Consider the following 27,814-nt stretch of genomic DNA (forward strand, 5'->3'; position numbering starts at 1 on the left):
CGCCATTCTCCCAAGCTTTGTCCAGACCCCAGACTTGTCATTTTTGTTAACTCACTTCTCTCTTGTCTCTTGCTTCTGTCCCATTTCATTTCTCATAGCTGCCCTTCTTTTATATTTCCACCCTGTTAACCCAAGTTCCAGCTCTCCTTGCTTTTGCCTAGATGGATGGAGTAGCTCCTAACTAAATTTCTGCCTCTAATCTCTCCTCTCCCAATAACCTGTCCTACATGTCCAGTTCCATTAATCTCCAAATGTACAGTGTCAGTCTTCTGCTCAAAAAAATCAGTGGCTCCCAGTGGCTATAGGACAATGTCCCAACACCCCCTAACTTGCCCTTCATGGTCTTTTACCAATTAATCTTGTCTGGCTTTCCAATTGCATCTTTCTTGTTCAGAATCCTGTGTTTTATCTAAACCTGTTAACTTACTGGTCCTTTTAATTGTGCCTTTGCTTTTACCTTTATCTTGTTCTGCAATAGCCTCTTCCAGTTCTTTTGCTCTGGATCTTGCCTAAAGCATGCCAATAATTATCTTGCCAATAATTAAGTACAGAATTAAATATACACTAAAGTTTAAAAACCTGAGCTCTAGAACAGAACTGCCTGAGTTCAAACCCTGGCTGTGCCACTTTTTAGCTGTGTGGAGATACTTTACCTAGCTCTACATCAATTTCCTCATCTAGAATGTGGGGAATATAGTAGTACCTAATCCCTAGTGCCGTGGTGAGGTGAATGAGTTAAAGCTCTGAGAAATAGTATCTCATAGACATATAATGTCTAGCACTATAAGTGCTAAGTAACCAAAAGTTACTTATTCACAACTAATATCTAGCACTTACACTATAAGTGCTAGACATTAGTTGTGAATAAGTAACTTTTGTCTTCATTTTCAGGGCTTTACCTATTAAGAAATTCTTACATAGGTATCAAAATGTTTAACTAGGAATGTGTGGAAATGAAATATTTATGGAGATGAAAAAATATAGTTCACTTATCTATATATAAAATAAAGAACCCGTACTCAGACAAAATTAAGAAGCTATTAAGGACAATTTCAACAGACAGAAATGTACAGAATAAGATAATGAATCTCCATGTCCATACCAGCTGGCTTCAACTCCTGGCCATCTTGTTATGGCTCGACCCCATCCTGTGTTGTTTTGAGGCAATCCCAGGCAGCCTATGCTTTATCAGTTCAGTGTGCATCTAAATGACAAGAGCTTTTCTTACATAAGCATTATACCATTATCACACTTTAAAAAATTTAGCGGTTATTTCTCAATGTCGTTATTCATTCAGTGTTCAGATTTCCAATAAGATCATAAAAACTGTAAAATTTCTTTAACAATTTGCTTTAGTCGGGGTCCAAATAAAGCCCACACATTCCAGTTGGTTGCTTTGCTTTTGAGTGTCTATTATAATATTCCTTTATATCTCTCTGTCATTTTGTTGTTTGTTTTCATTATATTATTTCTTTGTCTTGAAGAATTTTCCAGTCTGGATTTGCTGATTATATTCCCATGGGGTAATTTAATATGTTTCTGTCTCTTCTGTGTTTGCTTTCAATGGCAGTTAGATCAGATTTAGGTATAAAATTCTAGGCAAGACTACCTTATAACTTCTTCTGTCAGAAGCAGTAAAATGTCTGGAAATTTCTGTGATGATTGCAGCTATTGGTCATTAATATTTACATCCCTTAATTCATTTAGGGTTGTAAAAAAATTTTAATTTTATCATTTCCTCTGCATTCATTAGCTGTAATATTTTATTTTATTTTATTTTTTTTATTTTTTTTTTTAAGATTTTATTTATTTATTTGATAGAAATAGACACAGCGAGAGAGGGAACACAAGCAGAGGGATTGGGAAAGGGAGAAGCAAGCTTCCTGCTGAGCAGGGAGCCCGATGCGGGGCTCGATCCCAGAACCCTGGGATCATGACCCGAGCCGAAGGCAGACGCCTAACGACTGAGCCACCCAGGCGCCCCAGCTGTAATATTTTAATAAGGAGAAATTTCCCAGGGCGCCTGGGTGGCTCAGTGGGTTAAGCCTCTTCCTTCAGCTCAGGTTATGATCCCAGGGTCCTGGGATCGAGCCCCGCATCGGGCTCTCTGCTCAGTGGGGAGCCTGCTTCCTCCTCTCTCTCTGCCTCCCTCTCTGCCTACTTGTGATCTCTGTCTGTCAAATAAATAAATAAAATCTTTAAAAAAAAAAAAAAAAAGGAGAAACTTCCCCTCATCTATGCTCTGATTACCCAGTGGTATGGTTGACAAAGAAAATCCTGATAAATGCTTGATTCTTTCCATCTTTCAAAATAATGAGTTGATTCTTTAGTATGTCACAGTCATTACCAATCATGTTTTATTTTGTTTCTTTTTTAGTGTTATTAACCTGTTTTAATCCATTGTAGTTATCCTTATTGGTCCTCAAATTGTCCCTTTCTTTGTCAGCCTCTTCCAGTTAGCCTTGACATAAACCAGGAATCTTTGACTGCTCCCTCTATCTCTTAGAATAACACCTTCCAGGTTCCTACACATTGTTTATGTCCTAACCATCCTTCAAGGTCTAACTTAATTTTCACCTCCATTCTGAAGGCTTTCTAACCACACCTGTACACCATACTTTACTCACCCCCAAACTCCTCTGGGTCTCAATATTGTGGACTCCTTGGTCAATTATCAGAGCTTGGTCTTCACCAGATAACAATGCTGAGTCTTCACATTCCCAGTCCTTGGTATAAGGCTTCACACAGAGTTGTCATGCAATTGATTTGCTTGATTAATTAGTATTGCTTTAATTAAGTAGACTTATAATTACATAATTTTCCTTAGTCAAAGTTCAATGAGAAAAACTAAACCACAAACTTTATAAATAATATCAGCAAAATTGTAAAAGCAAAAATAGTACAGTAAACACTTTTATATCCTTTACCTCATATGGTGAATTATTTGTGTTCTCTCCCTCCATCTCTCTCTCTCTACACACGTACATATATATAAATATCTATAATTTATATATTTTTACATTATATACTTATACATGGTATACATCTTTATAGATTATTTCTGTAATCACATGCAGATATATTTTCTATATGATTTAGGAATAAGTTACTTAAATCCTTTAACCCTAAATATTTAGCCCTTTAACCTTTAACCTTTATATTAACGTAAATATTTAGCCCTTTAACCCTAAATATTTCACTATGTATTTCCTAAGAACAGGAATATTCTTATATAACCATAGTACAATTAAAAGTTTCATAAGCTTACACTAATTTGTTACATATTTTTATCGTAATAAAAATAAGTAACATTTATGGGAGTTTATAAACACCTTTCACAGGGAGCAGCTCAAAATAATGCCAAAAGGTAGGCGATATTATTAGGCCAAGCTCAGAAAGGTTGTGATTTTACTGATGTTAAATTCTTTGCTCTATCTTGCTAACTCTAATTGAGTGAGACCTCCTAGAAAAGTTTACCAAAGATTTAATGCCAAAACAAGCAGAGAAGAAACCTCTCTGATCCTTGCATCCTAGTCAGAGAAAGAACAAGTCAATCTCAAACAAGTTGAGATTTGCTTGTGATGATTCTGGAGAGTTTCCTCCTAGATCTGTAATTCTCACTGGATCCTGGGCAGCAGCTGCAACAGACTGAATTGTCTCTCCCGGGTGAGAATAAAGTTCCATCTCCTTTCCTCATCAACAAAATGAAATTAAACGGTGGATTTTGAAAAGATCCTGAAATACCATTGCAAACATTGCTGTAATTCGGAAAATTTTACATTAGAACACAGATGATTTGGCAGTTTTGAGATTTCATTCTGGGTGTGGCCCCGGTTCCAAATCGGCCTGAGAAACTGCCATTTAAAATGCAATTATTTTACTCAAAATTCCTCCTGATGATATTTCATTCACAAGACATTGGTGGGAGACCTACCATTTGCCTCTGCCTGTGTGCATCTGAGAATGGGTGGGCAAACCAGTCAGATGATTTTAAGGATGGGCCTGTATGAGCATATCTCACATCCTGCCCAGTCTCATGCCCTGCCCGTGCTTTTTCCACCTCCTCAGATATCACCTTGGGCTTGGCTTCCCCAGAGACATATCCTCTTGGTATATCACATTACCCTGGATTTATTTCTGCTATGTTGCCTCCTTCCTTTTTAAAATCAAATGTGCTCTTTCTCGGACTGACTTATTCCACTTAGCATTATACTCTCCAGATCCATCCAGTACCACATGATTTCACTTATATGTGGAATTTAAGAAACTAAAGGAACAAAGGGTAAAAATGAGAGAGAGACAGAGAGAGAGAGAGAGAGGAAGAAAGCAAGGAGCAGACTAATTATAGACAAGTTGATGGTTACCAGAGTGGGGAAGCAGGGGGTCTGGGACAGTGATGGGTTGAAATAGGTGATGGGAATTACGGGGGGGCACTTGTCGCAATGAGAGTCAGGCTGATGTAACTATATTATATACTTGACACTAATATTACACTATATATTAATGATACTGGAATTCAAATAAAAACAAAAAAATAACAAATTTTTAAAAAATGGGAATATTGAAAAAGCAAGTCAGATATTCTCCTTCTACTTCTTTCTCTCCTCAGCTAACCTGAAAATAACTTACATCTTCTTATTGGCATTCCTAATATAGTGACCACAGTTTTAAGCAAAGTGGGAAGGCATACCATCTTGCCAACATGTTACCTTGGGACATTTCAGTAGATTCGTTATTTTACTGTTATTATTGTATCGATAGTCCTCCTGACAACCGTTCTTTTGAATGTCTCCTTTGTCCCAGTACCACAAAATAAATTTCTGTGAGGCTTGGGTGTTCTGACACTACATTAGCAAATATGAAAGACCACTGCCTCATAGTTGATTTCCCAAAGGTCTCCCTTTCTACAGGAGTTTTAAATTCTAGATGCTTTATGAATGTCAATTGGGTGGCTTTCTTGCCAGCGATTAGCCAAGTTAACGGAGTAAAGAAGACTAGGGAAACTTAATAGTGGATGACTTGAACTTATGTAAACCATCTGTTAGTTTAACCAGAATTATGCCATTGGGTTAGTTAGCAAATCAAAGATAAGATCACTTGTTGGTATTTTGAGTTCCAAGGATCTTCTAAATTCTTTAATTATACTAACATTTTTGTGTCTAAAATTATTCTAAGTAATGGACAGTAACATGATATTGGAAATGGTTTATGATACATCAATGAGAGTGTTTTTTAAAAGAGGATCTTCTCTTCATATATGAAATTTGAACCAAATTAAACCTACAATCTATAATTATTAATCTATCTGCATTTTTAGTTGCTAAAAGACATTGATATAAGCTGATTCTGTAGAAGTTATTTTGTAAGATTAAGTTTTTTCTCCCCCTTGGAGAGATAACATAATTAGGCTTATGTCACAAATGCAATTAGGTGAGTAATCTTGACTCTAATCCATTTAGATAAAAGAATTTTGAACAATTTGTGATATAAATACGTTTATCAAGACAGTCTCTTTGAGACTTTAAAAGCAGGAGCATTGGTCTCAAAACAAAGTTGTCTCAGCCTTTATCTCTGTTCATCCTCATGGACTTATGAAGTCTGATTTTAAAATAATCTGGGTAAATGCACCTTACATATAAATTCTTTTATCTGCAGCAGTGCAACAATACTAATTAGGTAGGTTTAGAAGGTACTTGGTTTTATCAGTTAAAAACTCAAGAGGTCAATATGGCAAAGATTCACACAGCTGGAGAGACAGATGTGTGATTAGGCTCAAGCCTCCTGTTTCCAAGCACCAGACTCTGTTCACTAGATCACAGTTAGGACCTTAAGCTCTGGCTGGGCAGTTTTTGAGAATCTATCATGTTTCTCAGTCTATATTTAGCTTCCAGAAACAATCAGTTAGGCACTTCTGTGTCATCATCATCATCAATAACAACAAAACATAAAATTAATATGTATTGTGAGATATATTAAGATGATAAATCTTAATCACAGATACCCTTTTAGTTAGAAAAGGATGTTTTATTTATTTCTGTCTTATAACTTCTTTTCATTAGTTAATCTGGATATGTGATTAGTAAAAAAAATACTACTTTTTTTTTTTTGATTCTCAAATTTACATCATTTAGGCAAAGGGGATTTGTTTAAAGATGTTCTTTAACTTATTGATTCTTTTTTCTTTTTAATTTATTTATTTGACAGACAGATCATAAGTAGGTGGAGAAGCAGGCAGAGAGAGGAGGAAGCAGGCTCCCTGCCAAGCAGAGAGCCCAATGCGGGGCTCGACCCCAGGACCCTGAAACCACGACCCGAGCCAAAGGCAGAGGCTTTAACCCACCGAGCCACCCAGGAGCCTCCCCTAACTTACTGATTCTTAATAGCAAATAGAAAGCAAGATATTTGAGTAGTTTAAAGTACTGAAAAGCTAATTATGTAATAAATGTATGTGAAAACTTTAAACCTTTATAATTTACAAAAGAAATGTTTTTAAATTGTTTCTGATCTATATCAAGCAGATTTATTTTCATACTGATAGACCAGAGAATAACACAAATCAAATAGTCTCTACTCTAAATTTATTTTAAGTTTGCACTGATATATATATATATATATATATATATATATATTATGTAATATATATAATGGTGTGTATATATAGTTATATATGTCACACACACACACACACATATATATATAAAATAAAATACATATATAGGATAGAAGGATAACTGGTAAACTATGTGCATATATAGGAAAAATCTAAATAATCCCAGCAAAAAGAAAAATAAAAAATGAAGAAGATGAGAAAGGCTGTAACAATAAATGCATTCTCCAACTTACCTATAGATTGATCAGAAAAGGATAGAAGCCCTATACATTTGAGGTGTTAGAATACAATTTCTATCTAAATTGCTGGATGATGACTAAGCTATTCAGACACAAGAGTGATCCTAAGGAAGCTGGTTTATATCCAGTTTATGTGAATCCCATTAGAGGGGAGAGTGATAAACAAGACAGAAACAAGAGCCAAAAACTTACTAAGTTTGATGAAAAATGTTGATAGAAGATCCAGCGAGTTCAATAGATCCCAGATAGGATAAGCATAAAGAGAACCACATCTAGATACACTGTAGTCAAACTGTTGAAAACCAAACACAAACAATGAATTTTGAAAGCATTAGAAGAAAAACAATTCATCATGTGCATGGAACCACAATGAGAACAATGGCTAATGTTTCTTTATATATCTTTTAAAGATCTGATTTATTTATTTGACAGAGGCACAGTGGGAGAGGGAACACAAGCATGGGGAGTGGGAGAGGGACAAGTGACTTCCGGCTGAACAGGGACCCTGATGTGAGCTTGATCCCAGGACCTTGGGATCATGACCAGAGCCGAAGTCAGATCCTTAATGACTGAGACACCCAGGCACCCCAACTAAAGTGTCTTTAGAAATAGTGAAGACCAGAGGCAATAGAATGACATACTCAAAAAGAAATTGTCAATTTTGAATTCTATATCTACTGAAACTATCTTTCAGATATGAAGGAAAAATAAAGACATTTCCAGATAACAAAAAATGGATTGAGTTCTTTGCTAGCAGACATGACCCTCGTGAGTTTGTAAAAGAGACTTTCAGACTGAAAATCCATAGGAAGGAATGAAAAGCACTGGAAATTGTAAATATATTGGTCAATGTAAATTCTGGTAGATATTCACATATAGATGCATAATATATAGATTATATTCTCTTAATTTCTTTAAAAGCCTATTTTTAAAGCAAAACTTTTTTTTTTAAGGTTTTATTTATTTATCAGAGAGAGAGAGGGGGAGAGAGCGAGCACAGGCAGACAGAATGGCAGGCAGAGGCAGAGGGAGAAGCGGGCTCCCTGCCGAGCAAGGAGCCGGATGTGGGACTCGATCCCAGCACGCCGGGATCATGACCTGAGCCGAAGGCAGCTGCTTAACCAACTGAGCCACCCAGGCGTCCCTAAAGCAAAACTTTAACACTGTACTACTACGTGTCTAATATACGCCTATGACATATATCATATGCAATGTATATGGTAGCAGTAGGACACAGAAAGGGGAAAGAAGTGGAACTAAGTTGGAACAAAGTTGCCATAGTTTACTGAAATTAAGCTGATGTTAACTGGAATAGATTGTGATAGGTTAAAGATGCATATTATAAATACTAGAGCAATTACTTTTTTAAAAACTTAAGAAAGATTAAATACTCATAAGAGAAAACTAAAATAGTACAGTAAAAATATCTTTTGAATAAAACGAAGGCAGTAAAGAAAGAACAAAGGAATGGAAAAAGATATGAGACATACAGAAATTAGATTCCAAAGTATAAACTTCTTTCTAACCTACTGTCAAAAGGATTTCTTTTTTGCTCTACAATTTTTTAGTTTTGCATTCTAAAATCCACCCAAGTTAATTTTCATGTAGGGTGTGATATGGACCAAAGTTCATTTTTACATGGATATCCATCATACCAAGAATTACATTCAGTGTGATCTTAAAGTCATGTGTAAATACAAATGAGCTGGTACAGCCAAAGCAACTCTGAAAAACAACCAAACAAAACCTGAAGGCTAATACTACCTGATTTCAACATTTATCATAAACTATCAAGAAAATTTAGTGTTCACATGAGGATAGACAAATAAACGGAAAAGAATAAAGTCCAGAAGTAACTCCACAAATACATGACAACTTATTTTCAAGAGAGGTACACAAATAATTCAGCAGAATTATGTATGGGTTTTTATTTTTTCAACAAAACTCCTGGAACAATTAGATATTCCTGTAAAAAATAATTTTAATCCATATCTCCCACATTATCCATAACATTTACACTTATCCATTTACATTTGTCTATAACTAAATTTATTTGTAAACTCAGATATGACAATAAAAGAAGAGTTAATTAAAAAGTTGGTATATTATAATTTATCAAGTCCCTATGAGATCAAAGTAATTGAGCAAATAACTTGACATAATAGGTAGTGTTTTTTGACCCTGTGAAAGTCACCTATGTCCTCTGAGCTGGTGATTTATCATCACTAAATGGGGATGAGAATACCCACCTCATAAGGTTATTGCTAGAATAAAATGAGCCCTTGCTATAGCACTTGGCACAAGTCTGGCATATAATAAGGGGTAGAGAACAAAAGCTAGTGTATTATTGATGGTAGCTATTGAAATATTAGTAATATTAATATCTACCTGCATTGTGAATAAAATGGACTGATTCAAACTCTGTAAAAGGGTTTCATTACTTACCTGATGTAGTATTTTGAATACCAAAGCACTACAATACTGTTTGGAAGAACATTAACTTTTGGTTTAGTTTTGAAATTAGTCTCACCAAAGAATGAGAACTAGAAAAATCTTAAATGTAATCTAATTTCCATTTATCTTCTTTCCTTTGGTTGAGATTGCATTTACTTTTGCATTGGACCAGAATGATTTATTGTATTTTCAAAGAAATTTCTAGAGAAGTCCTGTTGGCTTTGTTTTTTAATCCTTTTTGCTTTCGAACTTACCCAAACACTGGGAAACAATCTGAATGCATTTACTTTCTAACAACCTCTGATGTCAAATCAGTTTTAATTCTAGCTTAAATCTTTAATACTGTAGTTTTGTTGTTACTCATACTCTTCTGAATGAAGAAAAAGAGAACAGCTGGTTACTATTGTCAAATTTCTTTTGTTTGGGATTTATTATGTATGCAACTTTTGAATATTTTTCGTTTTCCTGTCTGCATACACAATTTCCACTGGTTTTTTGGAGAATGGTAGAATTTGCAATGGAGAGAGGTCTTAGAACTCACCTAGTTCTAACTTATAACCTGATGGATTGATTCCAGTTAAAATATTAATCATCCTCTAGCATTTCTTATGCATTCCTTGTGAATTGCCTGATTTTTTTATGCTCAGTTACCAGTTGGATATTATTCTTTTTCTTATAAATGATAAAAACTCTTTGCATAGTAATGATGTTAACTATTAAACCACCATCTGATACTTTTCCCTATTTTGTCATTTGTCTTTTAGTTTAGTTTATAATATTTTTACCTTATAAGTTTATAATTAATATTTTGTCAAATATATTTTTCCTATTCTCAGTTTCTTCTTTTTGTCCCTTCTTTAGGTTCATCTTACTCATCATGAGCTCTGACCTATGTTCACTTATATTTTTTTCTGTTACCTTAATATTTTTATTTTTAAGTATAACCTATCCAGAATTAGTTTTAGTGCTGGATTGTGTATTTAAACCTAATGAAGTTCATGTTGTTTATTATGGCATATTGTTCCAGTCTGTTGTAACATTTCATATCATGAATCTGTTGCATATATAATGATAGTGTGTAATATATCAGTGGTTCTGATATATTTTACCTCCTATTAAAAATTTGGCACTATCTAGAGTTATTTTTATTTGTCAGGACAGAGGGTAGACAGGGTAAGAAAGACTGAACACTGGCTTCTAGTAAATAGAAGCCAGGGATGAGGTTAAATATCCTACAATGGACAGGTTACCTCTCATAACAAAGAATTGTCAATAATGTCAAGTGAAGAGACCTTACAAGTGAAGGAGAGGGAGAAATCCATTGGTATCATGCTTCTCCCCACTATGTTCTCACCAATAGTAGTATTTCCTAGGCTGTATTTCTGTTTACTACTCTGAGGGACACCAGAAGAGACTTTGCCAACTGTTTTGCAGAAATCCAGATATACATTTCATTTTTTATCATCCTGACCTGTTTCAAAAGTCAATGAAATGAGTAGTTTTAGAGCATAGACAACGGAGCCATGCTGCCTAAGCTGAAACCCGTTCTGCTGCTTAGTTGTGTGACCTTGAGCAACTTATATAACCTCTCTGTCTTCAGTTTCCTCATCTGTAAAATGAGAGTAATAGTCCTATCCTGGATTCTCACAGAATTACAAGATGCTTAAAACAATGCTTGACATGTAGTAAACATTATAGGATTTGGTAACAATGATAGTAAAGTAAGTGACTTGGTTTTTGTGAAACTTGTTTGCCCACAGTGACCTGTACTTGCTTCTTAATGTAATTAAACTTTTTACAGTCCATTGCAGATTTTTGCCAGTGATCGAATTGAAGCACCATGTTTCTTCTTTAGCCTTCTGCCACATCTCTTTTCCTCTCGCCATGCAGCACAAACCCCATCAGATTATCAACTCTGTTCTCTCTATAGGTATTATTTAAATTTTATTACCATAGTCAGGCTTGCAGATTTCCTTATAAGCACATCTCTTTTTAAAGTAATTATTAACATGTAATGTACTATTTGCTCCAGGGGTACAGGTCTGTGAATCGTCAGGCTTACACAATTCACAGCACTCACCAAATCACATACCCTCCCCAATGTCCATAACCAACCATCCTTTAAATACCCCCTCCCCCAAGCAACCCTTAGTTTGTTTTGTGAGATTAAGAGTCTCTTATGTTTTGTCTTCCTCCGGGTCTCATCTTGTTACATTTTTTCCTTTCCTACCCCCCACTCTGCCTCTCAAATTCCTCATATCAGGGAGATCTGTGATTATTGTTTTTCTCTGATTGACTTATTAAGCTCAGCATAATACCCTCTAGTTCTATCTATGTAGTTGCAAATGGCAAGATTTCATTTCTTTCGATGGCTGCATAGTATTCCATTGTATATATTACCACATGTTTTTTATCCATTCATCTGTTGATGGACATCTAGGCTCTTTCCATAGTTTGGCTATTGCAGACATTGCTGCTATAAACATTCAGGTGCACGTGCCCCTTTGGATCACTACATTTGTATTTTTAGGGTAAATACCCAGTAGTGTGATTGCTGGGTCATAGGGTAGTTCTATTTTAACTTTTTTGAGGATCCTCCATACTGTTTTCCAGAGTGGCTGCACCTGCTTGTATTCCCACCAACACTGTAGGAGGGTTCCCCTTTCTCCACATCCTCTCCAACATTTGTCATTTCCTGACTTGTTAATTTTAGCCATTCTGACTGGTGTGATGTGATATCTCATTGTGGTTTTGATTTGTATTTCCCTGATGCCTAGTGACGTCGAGCACTTTTCATGTGTCTGTTGGCCATCTGGATGTCTTCTTTGCAGAAATGTCTGTTCATGTCCTCTGCCAGTTTCTCGATTGGATTATTTGTTCTTTGGTTGTTGAGTTTGATAAGTTCTTTATAGATTTTGGATACTAGCCCTTTATCTAATATGTTGTTTGCAAATATCTTCTCCCATTCTGTCAGTTGTCTTTTGGTTTTGTTGACTGTTTCCTTTGCTGTGCAAAAGTTTTGATCTTGATGAAGTCCCAATAGTTCATTTTTGCCCTTGATTCCCTTGTCTTTGGTGATGTTTCTAGGAAGAAGTTGCTGCGGCTGAGGTCGAAGAGGTTGCTGCTGCCTGTGTTCTCCTCAATAATTTTGATGGATTCCTTTCTCACACTGAGGTCCTTCATCCATTTTGAGTCTATTTTTGTGTGTGGTGTAAGGAAATGGTCCAGTTTCATTTTTCTGTATGTGGCTGGCTATCCAGTTTTCCCAACACCATTTGTTGAAAAGACTGTCTTTTTTCCATTGGACATTCTTTCCTGCTTTGTCAAAGATTAGTTGACCATAGAGTTGAGGGTCTATTTATGGGCACTCTATTCTGTTCCATTTATCGATTTGTCTGTTTTTGTGCCAGTACCATACTGTCTTGATGATGACAGCTTTTAATAGAGCTTGAAGTCTAGAACTGTGATGCCACCAACTTTGGCTTTCTTTTTCAATACTCCTCTGGCTATTTGGGGTCTTTTCTGGTTTCACATAAATTTTAGGATTATTTGTTCCATTTCTTTGAAAAAAAATTGATGGTATTTTGATAGGGATTGCACTAAATGTGTAGATTGCTTTAGGTAGCATGGACATTTTCACAATATTTGTTCTTCCAATCCATGAGCATGGAACATTTTTCCATTGCTTTGTGTCTTCCTCAATGTCTTTTATGAGTACTTTATAGTTTTCTGAGTACAGATTCTTTACCTCTTTGGTAAACCTCTTTTGGAATAAACCTAATTCCTAGGTATCTTATGGTTTTGGGTACAATCGACTACTTAATCTCTCTTTCTTCTGTCTTTTTGTTGGTGTATAGAAATGCAACTTATTTCTGTGCATTGATTTTATATCCTGACACTTTACTGTATGAGTTGTAGCAGTTTTGGAGTGGAGTCTTTTGGGTTTTCCACATAAAGTATCTCATCATCTGCAAAGAGTGAGAGTTTGACTTCTTTGCCAATTCAGATGCCTTTAATTTCTTATTGTTGTCTGATTGCTGAGGCTAGGATTTCTAGTACTATGTTGAATAGTGGTGGTGATGGTGGACATCCATGCCAGTTCCTAACCTTAGGGGGAAAAGCTCTCAGTTTTTCCCCATTGAGAGTGATATTCTCTATGGGTTTTTCATAGATGGCTTTGATGATATTGAGGTATGTTCCCTCCATCCCTACACATTGAAGAGTTTTGATCAAGAAAGGATGCTGTACATTGTCAAATGTTTTTTCAGCATTTATTGAGAGAATCATATGGTTCTTGTTCTTTCTTTTACTAATGTATTGTATCACATTGATTGATTTGCAGATGTTGAACCAACCTTGCAGCCCTGGAATAAATCCCAGTTGGTCGTGGTGAATAATCCTTTTAATGTACTGTTGGATCTTATTGGCTAATATTTTGGTGAGAATTTTCACATCTATGTTCATTAAGGATATTGGTCTGTAACTCTCTTTTTTGACGGAGTCTTTGTCTGGTTTTGGGATCAAGGTAATGCTGGTCTCATAAAATGAGTTTGGAAGTTTTCCTTCTATTTCTATTTTTTGGAACAATTTCAGGCGAATAGATATTAATTCCTTAAATGTTTGGTAGAATTCCCCTGGGAAGCCATCTGGTCATGGGCTCTTGTTTGTTGGGATTTTTTTTTTTTAAGATTTTATTTTTTTATTTGACAGACAGATCACAAGTAGGCAGAGAGGCAGGCAGAGAGAGAGAGGAGGAAGCAGGCTCCCTGCTGAGCGGAGAGCCCGATGTGGGGTTCAACCCTGAGTTCATGACCCGGGCTGAAGGTAGAGGCTTTAACCGACTGAGCCACCCAGGCACCCCTGTTGGGAGATTTTTGATGACTGCTTCAGTCTCCTTACTGGTTATGGTCTGTTCAGGTCTTCTATTTTTTCTTGTTTCAGTTTGGTAGTTTAAACATCTCTAGGAATGCATCCGTTTCTTCGAGATTGTCAAATTTGCTGGCGTATAGTTGCTCATAATATGTTTTTATAATTGCTTGTGGTTCTTATAATTTCTTATAATCTTATAATTGTATTATTTGTGTTGGTTGTGATCGCTCCTCTTTCATTCATGATTTTATTTATTTGGGTCCTTACTCTTTTCTTTTTGATAAGTCTGGCCAGGGGTTTATCAGTCTTATTAATTCTTTCAAAGAACAAGCTCCTAGCTTTCTTGATTTGTTCTACTGTTCTTTTAGTTTTTATTTCATTGATTTCTGCTCTGATTTTTATTATTTCTCTTCTCCTGCTGGGTTTAGGCTTGGCTTGCTGTTCTTTCTCCAGCTCCTTTGGGTGAAGGGTTAGGTTGTATATTTGAGAACTTTCTTGTTTTTTGAGAAAGGCTTGTATCACTATATACTTTCCTCTCAGGACTGCCTTTGCTATGTCCACATATATTTTTTTAAATATTTTATTTATTTATTTGACAGACAGAGATCACAAGTAGGCAGAGTGGCAGTCAGAGAGAGAGAGGGGAAAGCAGGCTCCCTGCTGAGCAGAGAGCCCGATGTGGGGCTTGATCCCAGGACCCTGGGACCATGACCTGAGCCAAAGGCAGAGGCTTTAACCCACTGAGCCACCCAGGTGCCCCTATGTCCCACATATTTTGAACAATTGTGTTTTCATTATCATTTGTTTTCATGAATTTTTTCAATTCTTTAATTTTCTGGTTGACCCACTTATTCTTTAGAAGGATGCTCTTTAGCCTCCATGTATTTGATTCATTCCAACTTTCCTCTTGTGATTGAGTTCTATCTTCAGAGCATTGTGGTCTGAAAATATGCAGGGAATGATCCCAATCTTTTGGTACCGATTGAGACCTGATTCATGACCCAGGATGTGATCTATTCTGGAGAATGTTCCATGTGCACTAGAGAAGAATGTGTATTCTGTTAATTTGAGATAGAATGTTCTGAAAATATCTGTGATGTCCATCTGATCCAGTGTGTCATTTAAGGCCTTTATTTCCTTGTTGATCTTTTGCTTGCATGATCTGTCATTTCAGTGAGGGGGGGTGGGGTGTTAAAGTCCCCTACTATTATTGTATTATTGTCAATGTGTTTCTTTGATTTTGTTATTAATTGGTTTATATAGTTGTCTGCTCCCATGTTAGGGGCATAGATATTTAAAATTGTTCAATATTCTTGTTGGACAGACCCTTTGAGTATGATATAGTGTCCTTCCTCATCTCTTATTATAGTCTTTGGCTTAAAATCTAATTTATCTGATATAAGGATTACTACTCTAGCTTTCTTTTGATGTCCATTAGCATGGTAAATTGTTTTCCGCCCCTTCACTTTAAATCTGGAGGTGTCTTTGGGTCTAACATGAGTTTCTTGTAGACAGCATATTGATGGATTTTGGTTTTATTAATCCATTCTGATACCCTGTGTCTTTTGATTGGGGCATTTAGCCCATTTACATTCAGGGTAACTCTTGAAATATATGAATTTAGTGCCATAAGGTGACTGTTACTGTATATTGTCTCTGTTCCTTTCATTTCTACTACTTTCAGCTCTCTCTTTGCTTAGAGGACCCCTTTCAATATTTCCTATAGGGCTGGTTTAGTGTTTGCAAATTCTTTTAGTTTTTGTTTGTCCTGCAAACTTTTTATGTGTCCTTCTATTTTCAATGATAGCCTAGCTGGATATAGTATTCTTGGCTGGATATTTTTCTCATTTAGTGTTCTGGATATATCATGCCAGTTCTTTCTGGCTTGTCAGGTCTCTGTGGATAACTCTGTTGCCAGTTTAATACTTCTACCATTGTATGGTACAGACTTTTTGTCCTGAGCTGCTTTCAGGTTTATTCTCTTTGTCACTAAGACTCATAAGTTTTACTATTAGATGATGGGGTGTGGACCTATTTTTATTGATTTTTGAGGCGTTTCTCTGTGTCTCCTGGATTTGGATGCTTGTTCCCTTTGCCATATTAGGGAAATTCTCTAGTATAATTTACTCCAATATACCTTCTGTTCCTCTCTCTCTTTCTTCTTCTTCTTCTGGAATCCCAGTTATTCTAATATTGTTTCATTTTATGATATCACTTATCTCTTGAATTCTCCCTTCATGGTCCAGTAGTTGTTTGTCTATCTTTTGCTCACTTTCTTTATTCTCTGTCATTTGGCCTTCTGTATCACTAATTCTCTCTTCTGCCTCATTCATCCTAGCAGCAAGTCTCCATTTTCGACTGCACATCATTAATAGCTTTTTTTATTTCAGCTTGGTTAGATTTTAGTTCTTTTATTTCTCCAGAAAGAGATTTATTTCTTCAGAAAGGGTTTCTTGAATATTTTCCATGCCATTTTTGAGCCCAGCTAGCACCTTGAGAATCATCATTCTGAACTCTAGGTCTGACATATTACCAGTGTCTGTATTGATTAGGTCCCTAGCCGTTGGTACTACCTCTTGTGCTTTCTTTTTTGTGGTGAGTTTTTCCACCTTGTCATTTTATCCAGATAAGAATATATGAACAAGAGAATAAAATACTGGAAGGGTAGCAAAGACCCCAGAAAAAATGTATGCTAACCAAATCAGAAGAGACCCCAAATCAGGGGGAGAAGAAGGAGGATAAAAAGAAATTAAAAAGTATATATATGTGTGTGTGTGTATATATACATATATATTTTAGACTGGTGAATAGAATAGAGCTACATACTTGATTTGAGGTATATTTTGGCTCTTAGAAGAAACTACCTCCCAAAATTTTAAAGAAAGAAAAACTTATATATATATATATATATATATATATATATATATACAAAAATAAGGGTAAACATGATGAAGGGATGGAATATAACTGTAAAGATGAAAAATTTTAAAAAAATTCTAAAAAAGTAATTGATAAGATAAATTTGTTGGAAAAAGAAAGAGAAAAAATGAGGAGAGAATGTGCTCAGGCTGGAGACTAGATCAAAGCCATATGTTAGATTTAGGGTATATTTTGATCTATTAGCAGAAATTGTATCCAAAAATTTTTTAGAAGGAAAAAAAAAAACCCATATGTGTAGAAAAAAGCCTAAATACAATGAAGGATAAAATAAGACTATAATAATGAAGGTTTAAAAAGTTTTTTTTTTTTTTTAGAAATGTATTGTTAAGATAAACTAGTTGCAAAACATTAAAAGAAAAAAGAGGAAAAGTTAAAAAAATAGAAAAAAAATTAAATTAAAAAAATTTAATCTAACTTTGCAAACTAAAGGATTGTGGGGAGAAAGCCATGAATTCCATGTATTATTTTCCCCTAGCTCCGGAGTTTCACTGTTCTCCTTGATCAGTGAGCTTGGTCTTGGCTGAATGTTCTTGTTGATCTTTTGTGGGAGGGGCCTGTTGCAGTGATTCTCAAATGTCTTTGCCTGAGGTGGAATTGCGCTGCCCTTGCCAGGGGCCAGGCTAAGAAATCTGCTTGGGTTCACTCTTGGGAGTTTTTTTTTCCCCTGAACGCTTTCCGTAGACTTCTGAAGGACCAGAATGAAATAAGGGCCTTCCAATCTCAGGCCCGGAAGAGCCAAGAGCTTGGGGCCCCACTCCTCAGCACACCCTCAGAGAAAAGGGGTCAATCACTCTTGTCTCCCTGGTCTCTGGCCACACTCAGAGCTCACCCTGCCTGTGACTGAGTGTTTCTGTCTCTGGCGCACAGTCCCGTTTGGAGTCTCCAAACCCACCAGATTCCTGCCACGCTGCTCCTCCAGAGGAGGAATGTGAATCTCCTCAGATCTGCCACTTGAGCAGTGGCCCAACTGTGCCTGAGATCATGGTTTAAAGTAACCCCGAGCTGAGCGCCCACTACTCGGCTCTGTCTCTGTAGTCAGCTTCCCCGCTCCAATACCTCGAAGCTCTGCCACACTCAGACATTCCCGATCTTTCTGTGACCCCACCCCACGGGACCTGAGACCACACTGTCCCCATGAGGGCTCCACCTCTGCTTAGCCTCTGGTCCCTCAGTGGAGCAGGCTTCTAAAAGTTCTGATTTTGTGCTCCGGAGCTCCGCAGCTTGCTGGGAGCCGGCCCCTCCCTCCACAGTCTATCTTCCCAAGGTTTTGGATTCACTTCTCCACACATCCTACCTTTCAGAATGTGGTCGACTTTCTGTTCCTAGAATTGCTGCTCTTCTCTTCTATCTCCTGTTGAGTTTGTAGGTGTTCAGAATGGTTTGATAACTCTCTCGCTGAACTCCTGGGATCTGATGTCATCTCAGTCTGCTACTCCTCCATCTTACCTCCACTTGCACATACCTCTTTAGAGTTCCTTTTTTTTTTCCTCCTGGGAATACCATTGATTTTGAATAAAGATTATATTCGTTTTTAGTTACATTGTGAAAGTTAATGATGACATATCCATGGAATTAGATTTGTCACCTTATGCCAAAAATTTGTTCTATTAACATGTGCTGAACACTTATGTGTCACCACATAGACACCATGTTGTGTCTTATCCCCTTACTAGACAGATATTTTCTTCTGTGTATTTCTGAGCTTCTTAATTCTTATTTGCTTTCTGTCCTATATGATATCCTCTGGAACAGCACTCTTCAGTGGAATTTTCTTTAATGATAGAATTGTTCTGATCTGTACAGTCCAATAGTGTAGGCACCAGTGAGCACTTGAAATGTGGCCAGGGCAACTGAAGAACTGAGTTTGGATTTTATTTAATCCTAATTAATTTAAATGTAAATAACTACCTGTGGCTGGTGGCTACCACATTGACTAGCACAGTTCTAGAGTATTTCCTTGCCCTTCCATTTTCAGTTTAAAATTTTCAGCTTTATTCTAACTTGAACCTATTTTACTGAATGTGTTTGTATACACTCTTGTCTATCCTACATATTATATATATCATATTCCAGTAATCAAGTCATTTTTACTTCATATCCTGTGTCCTTAAGAGAGTAATAATACATAGTCTGAGGTGATATAATAATAATACCTCATCTTAGATGATTTCCGTATTGTAATAATACATAGTCTTAGATGAATACATAGTCCTAGATGTAATAATAAATAGTCTTTGACTACATAATGTATTTTCTCATAAAGTCAGATGCTTGCTTTTCTTTAGGTGTTTTTTTTTTCTTGCTCATAAAAATAATAGTGTTCATTGTAAGAAAAAACTGATGGAAGAGGGACAAAAGAATAAAGAAGAGGATAAAAAAATCATCCTAGTGATACAAAGCAGAGATTACTACAAATATTACCACATACACACATATACACACACACACACTGTTACATGATGGACCCGGCAACTTGGATGAGTTCTTTATATGCCTAATATATTCTTTTATTTTTAGACATTTTACTGATTATACAGATAATGTATATTTATTGCTTTAAAAAATTGAAAAGGAAGAACATAGTGAAGGAAAAAAAAATCAGCCATGATCACAGAATCCATAGATTAACCACTTCTATTGTTCTGGTTTTTCTTCTTCCAGCATTTTTTTCTCAGACCCCTAGTAAGTGGATATATAAGTTGGTAGGCAAGTAGGGAAATATATGGTATTTAATTGTTTCTGAATTGTGCTACACATGTGCAGCATTTGCCTCTAAAAGTATACATATTTCAGATGATAATCAAACAAAAATATATGTCACTGTGGATACGTATCATAAAAAATTGGTATAAGTGATCATTTTGAACATTTGTAACTTTAAAGTTAAAAAACAGGTATTTGTTAACATTTATTTGTTGAATTTGTCAATCCCTTAATTGTATCTTACTTTTTACATCATAAGGATTTTCCTGTAGTATAAAGTAAAATTTATAAACATGATTTTAATGGCTGCATTATATTCCATTTTATCTATATACCATAATTTATTTAATCAGTTCCCTATTATTGTACATTTAGCATGTTTCTCTTTTCTACTGCTGTAAATAGCATTGTACCCTATAATTTAGTGCCTAAAACCTTTCATCTCTATTTCCCTAGGTTACATTCTTAGAAGCAGAATTACTGGGCAAAATTAAATGAACAGATTTAAGACTCTTGATATATATTGCCAAATTGCCCTCCAGAAAGTTCCTTGTTGCGTATAGAAGAAAATAAATAATCCCTGTTCTGTTTCTACCCTTTAATCATTTTTATACAGCTTTTCTTTGAACCTTTAAACTTCCCTTTGGTTTTAGGACTCAGAATTGTTTTTTAATAAATGTTTCTTTCAAGGGATTAGCAAAGTAATCACATTGTTATAAATGCCCAACAATGTAACATTCTTATTTTTTCTTAGTAAAGGTTCTCAGGCTATAACATTTTTTCATTGTATAAATTGTTTCTTTCTAGGGTGAACAAGGAGAAAAAGGAGATCCAGGTCTGGCTGGCATTAATGGACAAAATGTAAGCCTAACTTTTTTTTTTTTTTCTAATATTCTGTTTATATTTTGCCACGGAAATATATTGATTGTCTAAGGGTAGTAGCATTTTACTATGCATGGAAGAACTAGCCACAATCAACGCAAAGTCAAGAATCAAGGCAGTTTTTTTGCGTGACTCTGTGTTTTTAGTGTCATTATGGTTCATTCCTTGGGTTTACATATTTTATATCCTGTCATCCTTAACTGTGCTTTCTTTTTTGTTGTTTCTGGATTGCATTTTTTCTGGTTTTCTTCTATCTTTATTCTTCTTACATACATTCTCATGTGGTCCGTGTTCTCACCCAGGGTTGCTCTTCATCTTATACCAAAGTTCCCTCTACATGGGTCTGCATGGGTGGGATTGCAATGATGAAAAGAAGGGGAGACGGGGAGGGGAGACTTGTAGTTCTGTCTCCCTCCCCTTCCACTGCACCAGGTCATCAGCCTCAGGGATACTATTGCCTGTAACATCCTGATGCCCTAGCATCTCTTCTTCTTTCCCTTAGGATGACAGTCCCCACCCTCCCCACACACTCCCATTCCCTGAGCTTCACTTTGATTCTTATGGTAAAACTTGAAAATTATCCTAAATCTGGGTTTTTCTCTGAAATATAGACTAATCTGTTCATCAAAATCACCATTTACTATAGCTACATTAACTTTGCTAGGGAAAATGACCACCATGAGAATTACTTTTCCCCACAGTTTCCTTTTTCACTTGCATAAAAATGTTTTAGAAAAGTTCTAAAGTGCTACACTATACCACTTGTTTTATGGGTTAAAAAAAAAAAAAAGGAAACTAGATCTGGTCCCCTTATGCATTAAAGATGTTGCAAAATCCATCTTGTATGCAGTAGATCACCATGGTGAGAAGGGAAGCTGGTCACTATGGTCCCTGTGGCTTGTGGACAAAGAGGAATACCTGAGTGTGGGGAGGGGGGTTCTCCAAGAGAAATACCCTGGTAATTAACCCTATAGTCAACACTGCACTGAGGTTCTGACCCCCCACAACTTTACTCTCTTGTTACCGTCCTGAGAAGCTTCATTTATATATTAAGATTCTCATTCTTATCCCTTTTCCTTTTGAAGTGATTTTTCTGTATGAGAGGATGGGGCCTGGTACCTAGGTTTGTAGCTGGAGGAAATCTCTGCATCTTCTCTAGCTCTTTACAATGCCTCAATACATTGGATGTCACAACTGTTGGTCCGTACACTTGAACTGGGCATCTGATTCACCTCCCTTCCCCACCAGTGGAGGTACTCGTTATCATAGTAAGAGTTCTGGAGTGGAAAACCAGAGCCCACTGTGTCACTAGCTGAGAACATCACTTCTATGTCTGTGAAGGATGGGCTTAGAGTAGAGTCTAAGGTCCCCATCATTATGATGTTCTATAATTTTATACAAAGAGATTATTAAGATTACAAACTTGAAAAGCATCCATTCAGGTTTTTGGAATTCCTGCTGCATGTAAGGAGTTGAAGAAATAACAAACAGAATACATCTGGAGCCAGAGTATGGAAGGTGCTGTGTACAAGGATGTTTGCTTTCCTTCCTCTAACGGAGGGGAGACATCCTCCAAGCTGTGTTTAAATGAAGATTAGTTTGACTGTCTGTTACACAAAATGGATAAAATTTGGGCCTTTGCCTTTGTTTTTTGTTTTTGTTTTTTTTTTTTTCCTATCATACCCTTCACAAGAGCAAAGACCATTTCTTGGAATCCCTAGTACTTAGTCAATATTTTCAAAGTTCCCAATAATTATTTGCCAAGCTTTAATTTTAAAAACTGAAGAAGTATAATAATAGTTTAAACTCTAAGTAATCAGAGCCTAAAGTAGGATAACAGGGATGGAAGGGAGTACATAGATAGTGATATTACAGTGGTAAAATATATGCAATTTGGCTCTACATAGCATTAAAAACTCAAAAATAGCTCAAGAATTTGACCATTCATTATGGGAAGGATGTTAATTGTGAAAAATATAGTAGTGTTGAAGGAAATTAATGATAGTGTTACAAAAGATAACCAAAATGCATTTATGTGGGCTCCCTGAGATAGAGGAACAAAACAAAGATATTTAGAAGTTCATTAAGATACCACTGGAGGGGCACGTGGGTGGCTCAGTGGGTTAAACATCTGCCTTCAGCTGAGGTCATGATCCCCAGGTCCTGGGAACAAGCTCTGCTTCCCCATCAGCTACCTGCTCAGCAAGGGCATCTGCTTCTTCCTTCTCTTTGCTTGTCTTCCCTGCTCGTGCTCTCTTGCTTTCTATCTCTGTCTCTGTCTCTCTCTCACAAATAAATAAATAAATAATAATCTTTTTAAAAAATCTTTTTTAAAAAGATAACATTGTAGTTGAAATAGAGAGGAATTTATCCAAACACTTGAATAAAACTGGAAATTTGAGGGGTTGGACTCTGAAGTCTATCTACATTAACGTGGAGATTTGGAAATTATTCTTATGGCTCTGCAAGTAAGGTGGTTTGACTTTTTAGAAGTAATCAATTGATAAGTACATATATTTGAGTGCCTACTACTTGTCCAGATGTTCCAGCAGCCATTGTAAGGGTTCCAAACCTGAATAAGACCAACCTGTTGAGAGAACACATAGTGTAGTGGGCAGTGTGACCTTTCCTCTTGGAAAGGAACTTGGAAGAGTTCTTTGCATGCCCCCAAACACAGGGCTGTCATTTCATTAGTACCATCATTGTTTAATATAGTTCATTAGGTATATCATAAAGCAGGACAAAGCACATTAACTTTTCTCACTTTGTTACTTAATTAATATGTAGATGATATTATTTTCCTTTCCTCAATTTTGCCGAAGGTATTCAGAAGTCATGACTAAGGAGAAATAAGAAAAAGTAATGAAAATTCTCCTTTTCTCCCCTCTACTATCACTAGGAATAAAGAGTCAAATGCTCTATTACATCATTAGTGGTGGAACTGTCAATAATGTGTTATCATTCATAAACGATTTCCACAAGGAATTTGAAATGTGATCCTTACTCTAGCTTTATGGGCTAGCTAGAGCAGGGGTGGTAAAATCTCTGTTTTCAGAGGCAAGAAATAAAGACTTGGGACATTAGGCGACTTTTTTTTTTTTTTAAGAAAATGGTAAAATCAGCTTTTAACCCTCCATGTTTGACTATAAAGTCTCTTATTTTCCCACTAAATCATGCCACAGTTGTCGTTGCCTATTTTTCAGTACTAAAAATAAACTGACTATGCAAATTAAAATCATTCAGCATTTATGACAGTTCATTCTGCCTTTCAATAAGCACAGGTACACATTCTTAGGGAATGAAGGGCATTATAATAGTGATTTCAATTTGAATTAAAGTCAAGCCATGATGGAGAGTCTAACTTCAGAAACATTCTGTTAGAATGCAGAGTGAATGAACTCAGTGGGCCAGCTCACTCTTGCTAACTTTCCGAGGCAAAGAAAATTGGAAGAATTTAATATTCCTACTAAATGAATCCAAAAGCCCTTTTAAATGGTCTTTATTCTTGTATATTACAAATATCTTGATGTAAATGTATCTTTTAATAATTTCTTCTGTGCCAGCTTTTTCAAAAAATGGGCAAACTCACTTTGGAAAAATGTAAACCTGATTTACAGGGAAATATTCAGCAGTTCAGTCTTTCTCAGTGAAACACTATTTGCATTTTGGGTAAGACAGTTCTTTGTTATATGGGACTGTCTTGCAAAAACAGAATGTTTAACACCCCAAAGGCTCACCAACTAATGTAACAGTTTTTAATCATTAAGACAAAAAAAAAAATTGCTCTTATGTCTTTCTAAAAGCATCCTTGGTAGTGTATCTGTATGTAAACTATGGATTGATCTTCAAGGTATTAGAGTATTGGACTAAAGTTATTGAACTAAATACATGTTCCTATTTCCCTTATAGTGTAGGTAATGCATACCAAACATATTAAAATCGTAAAAAATTCGAATTGCTAGAATTTAGCCTTCAAAATACCAAGACCTCAATTTTACACACATTTGAGTTTATAATGAAATGATTTTGATTGTGACCTACTATGAGATATACTCAACAAATGCATCTTTTAACAGACTGGAGAGGGAATCTTATAAAGTTGTTAATGTAACCTTTAGAAGTCAGACTTACTGGGCTCAGATCCCAGCTCTGCCACTGCCTAACTGGCATACTACTCAGAACATGACTTACTCCCTTGGTGCCTCACCGTTTTCATTTGCACAATGGGATGATAATGTGAATAACACTTCAGGGCTTTTTTTTGTCTGTGTTTGAGGATAAACAGGGTTATGCGTAAAGCATTTAGAACAGTGTCTTGCATACAGTAAGAGCTGTGTAAATATTTATTGTTATTTGAAACTGGGTTAAATAAAACACAATTATCTCTAATAAAAATATCATTTCGTTTGTTTTTTTTGATGAGGTTATATAATCTTAGGAAAGTTGATTTCAATCAATGAGTTTAGACTCTTCCTGTGCATCTTTATTATTGTCTTTCATACATCCCTTATCAGAATTACAGCATCTGATGTTTCTAAAATAATCTTGTTAATCTCCTTATACCAATGTAATCTGTATTATTAAATGCAAAAATATTGAAATCACAAAGCTGAGCTATCAGCTGGCAGCAGCTGGTGCCATCACTAGGGAACAAGGTCCAGTCAATGGGAAGAGGAGGCGAAGAATTAATTGATGGTTAAAATTTTTTTTAGCAAATATTGTTTTGTTTAACAAATATTATATCTTCTGATTTTTAAAGATGCTACCTACCATGAGTAGTAGATATTCCAGGAAAATTAATTTCACAGTATTCTAGATATTCTACTGTCCTTCAGCTTTCATCTTGCCTTTAGATAAGAGTTCCTATCTCCACATAATGTGCAGAGTCAACTACTGCGCTTTTGAGAGTCTTTATATACATGAATTTTATTGAGAACCTTGATAATAGATTCCCATCTTATTCAATATTGAGTTCATAGTCTGTTCCATTTGATTCTTTATGCTTTAGGGTGCGTGCTGCATCTTTTTCTCCCCAGTACTCAATAACCATCGATAGCAGCACCAGTGTGACAGGAGGAGAAAAATTGCACTTGAGAAAAGCATTACTGATCTGTTTCTTAGAGCTTATTATGATGCCATGGCCTTAAAAACATTGTACTTTGTCAGAGGACATGAGTTACATGGGCCCACTTCAGTGGCCATAAAAGTAGAAGCTTGATAAATGTAGTACTTCTCAATTGCATTTTATCCTATGTGACTTAAAGCACAGTGGTTCCAAATCCATCAAACTGAGTACAAACCTGAACAGAATGAACTATTAATTATCCCTTAAACTTGGACTTGAAAAGTAAAAGCAACATTTATTAAGTACCTACAGGTACTAAGTGTTTTTATAACCTGTGATTCTCAGAATAAGCCTTCAAGGTAACTATTATTTATACCTATTTTATAGGGAAGCTTGAACAACTTAAGATTTTGCATAAAATGCTGCTCTTTTCCTGACTCTCCTGAGCTCTGCATCTCTGAATCTGGGGTACCTCCAATAGATGTAGGCCTCTCTGGGAACTGTTCCCTTCGCACTTGCTATATATTTCCATAACAGTATTCAGTATTCACATCAGCTTGTCTTTGGTTGCATTAGTCCCCATCTGCTTCCTGACCATGGTTGATTGAATCAGGGATGGTTAGCTGATTCATTTGCCAGTAAGTTCTTCCCAAAAATTGCAGTTAGGGTTAGTCTGTCAGGCAGGAATATTAAAAAAAAATTAGTGTATTATTTTATGCCTAGAGATATTATTTTTATAACACGTAATGTGTAATGATTATGAATCCTAGTAATAACTGGGCCACCACTGTACCCAGAACTCAGTGTAACCTCATGCCCCACCCCAAAGTTAACATTTTCCTGAATGTTGTGTTTAATGTTGCCTTTTAAAACAATAACCTTTTCATATGCATATGTTCATAGAATATAGTGTTTAGTCCTTTTTTAAAATTATTTTTATTAACATTTAATAGTCTTTTTTAAAAGATTTTATTTATTTGTTTGACAGAGAAAGAGAGAGCAAGCACAAGCCAGGGGGAGTGGCAGGCAGAAGAAGGAGAGGGAGAAGCAGGCTTCCTGCAGAGCAGGGAGCCCACAGAGGGCTCGATCCCAGGACCCCGGGATCCTGACCTGAGCTGAAGGCAGTCGCTTAACCACTGAGCCACCCAGGTGCCCAGAACATAAAGTTTAGTCTTATATATTTGTAGATATTCAACAATATTTGTTGACTAAATGGATACTTGGTATCTTTCTCAGACATTTCTTCTTCATTTGTCTTTCTCTGGATAGTATTATATCAGGAAGCACAAAGAAAACATCTTTTTTAATAAACTTCTCGGTCCAGTAAATGGTTCAACATCCCATGACTTACTTAAGTCTTGGCACCACCTTTTCTTTGCCCCCTTTTCCAACATATCTACATGTCCTGCTTCCCAGTATGTGCAATCTCTGACCCTGCTCTCCATCTCCAGTGTCACCCCCACACCCCAGCCATCCTGTGCTCTTGCATGGAACACTGTGACAGTCCCTTTTCTGCTTCCACTCTTGCTGCCTACAGTCTATTTTCACATTGTGGCCAAAGTGATGTTTTTTGAAACAAGGTCACATCATGGCCTTTCTCTGCTTGGAACATTTAAGTAGTTTCCCCATTCCACTTACAACAGAAAAACCAGCCTCCTTACCATGGCCTCTAGTTCTCTATGTGCATTGACCTCTGCCTGAACTTGATTTGATCTCCTGTTCCTTGTCTGCATGTTCATGACATTCTGCTCACCCTAGGAGCTTTGGTGCTTGCTGTGCCTTCTAACCTCAATCTTTTTCCCCTGGATCATTGCATGCCTGGATCCTTTGAAACAGCAAATGTCCCCTCCACACAGAAGCAGTTTCTTATCACCCCAATTGAAATAGCAGCTCTGTCCCTCTTCTTATCACATTCAGCCTGTTGTCCTGTTTATCAGCAGGACAACCCTCCTCTCATAATAGGAGTTCCCTGAGGGCAGGAATCTTGACCCTGTTAGGGAAAAACTACTCTCACATTTATTTAAAATTTTACAATAATGAACATTATATTAA

The 27,814-nt window shown here is 36.2% G+C and overlaps 1 protein-coding gene across 7 annotated transcripts in view; it reads left to right on the forward strand.

Annotated features, from left to right (window-relative positions):
- Positions 1-27,814, forward strand: part of COL19A1 (collagen type XIX alpha 1 chain) — a 330,919-nt gene that overhangs the window by 122,602 nt on the left and 180,503 nt on the right. For all 7 annotated transcript variants that reach the window (XM_032340380.1, XM_032340381.1, XM_032340382.1 and 4 more), the window contains one exon: positions 20,623-20,676. In XM_032340380.1, coding sequence (XP_032196271.1) covers positions 20,623-20,676 — 54 coding nt within the window. The remainder of the gene's footprint in view (positions 1-20,622; positions 20,677-27,814) is intronic.

The sequence above is a fragment of the Mustela erminea genome, chromosome 4 (assembly GCF_009829155.1).
Source record: "Mustela erminea isolate mMusErm1 chromosome 4, mMusErm1.Pri, whole genome shotgun sequence".
Taxonomy (NCBI): domain Eukaryota; kingdom Metazoa; phylum Chordata; class Mammalia; order Carnivora; family Mustelidae; genus Mustela; species Mustela erminea.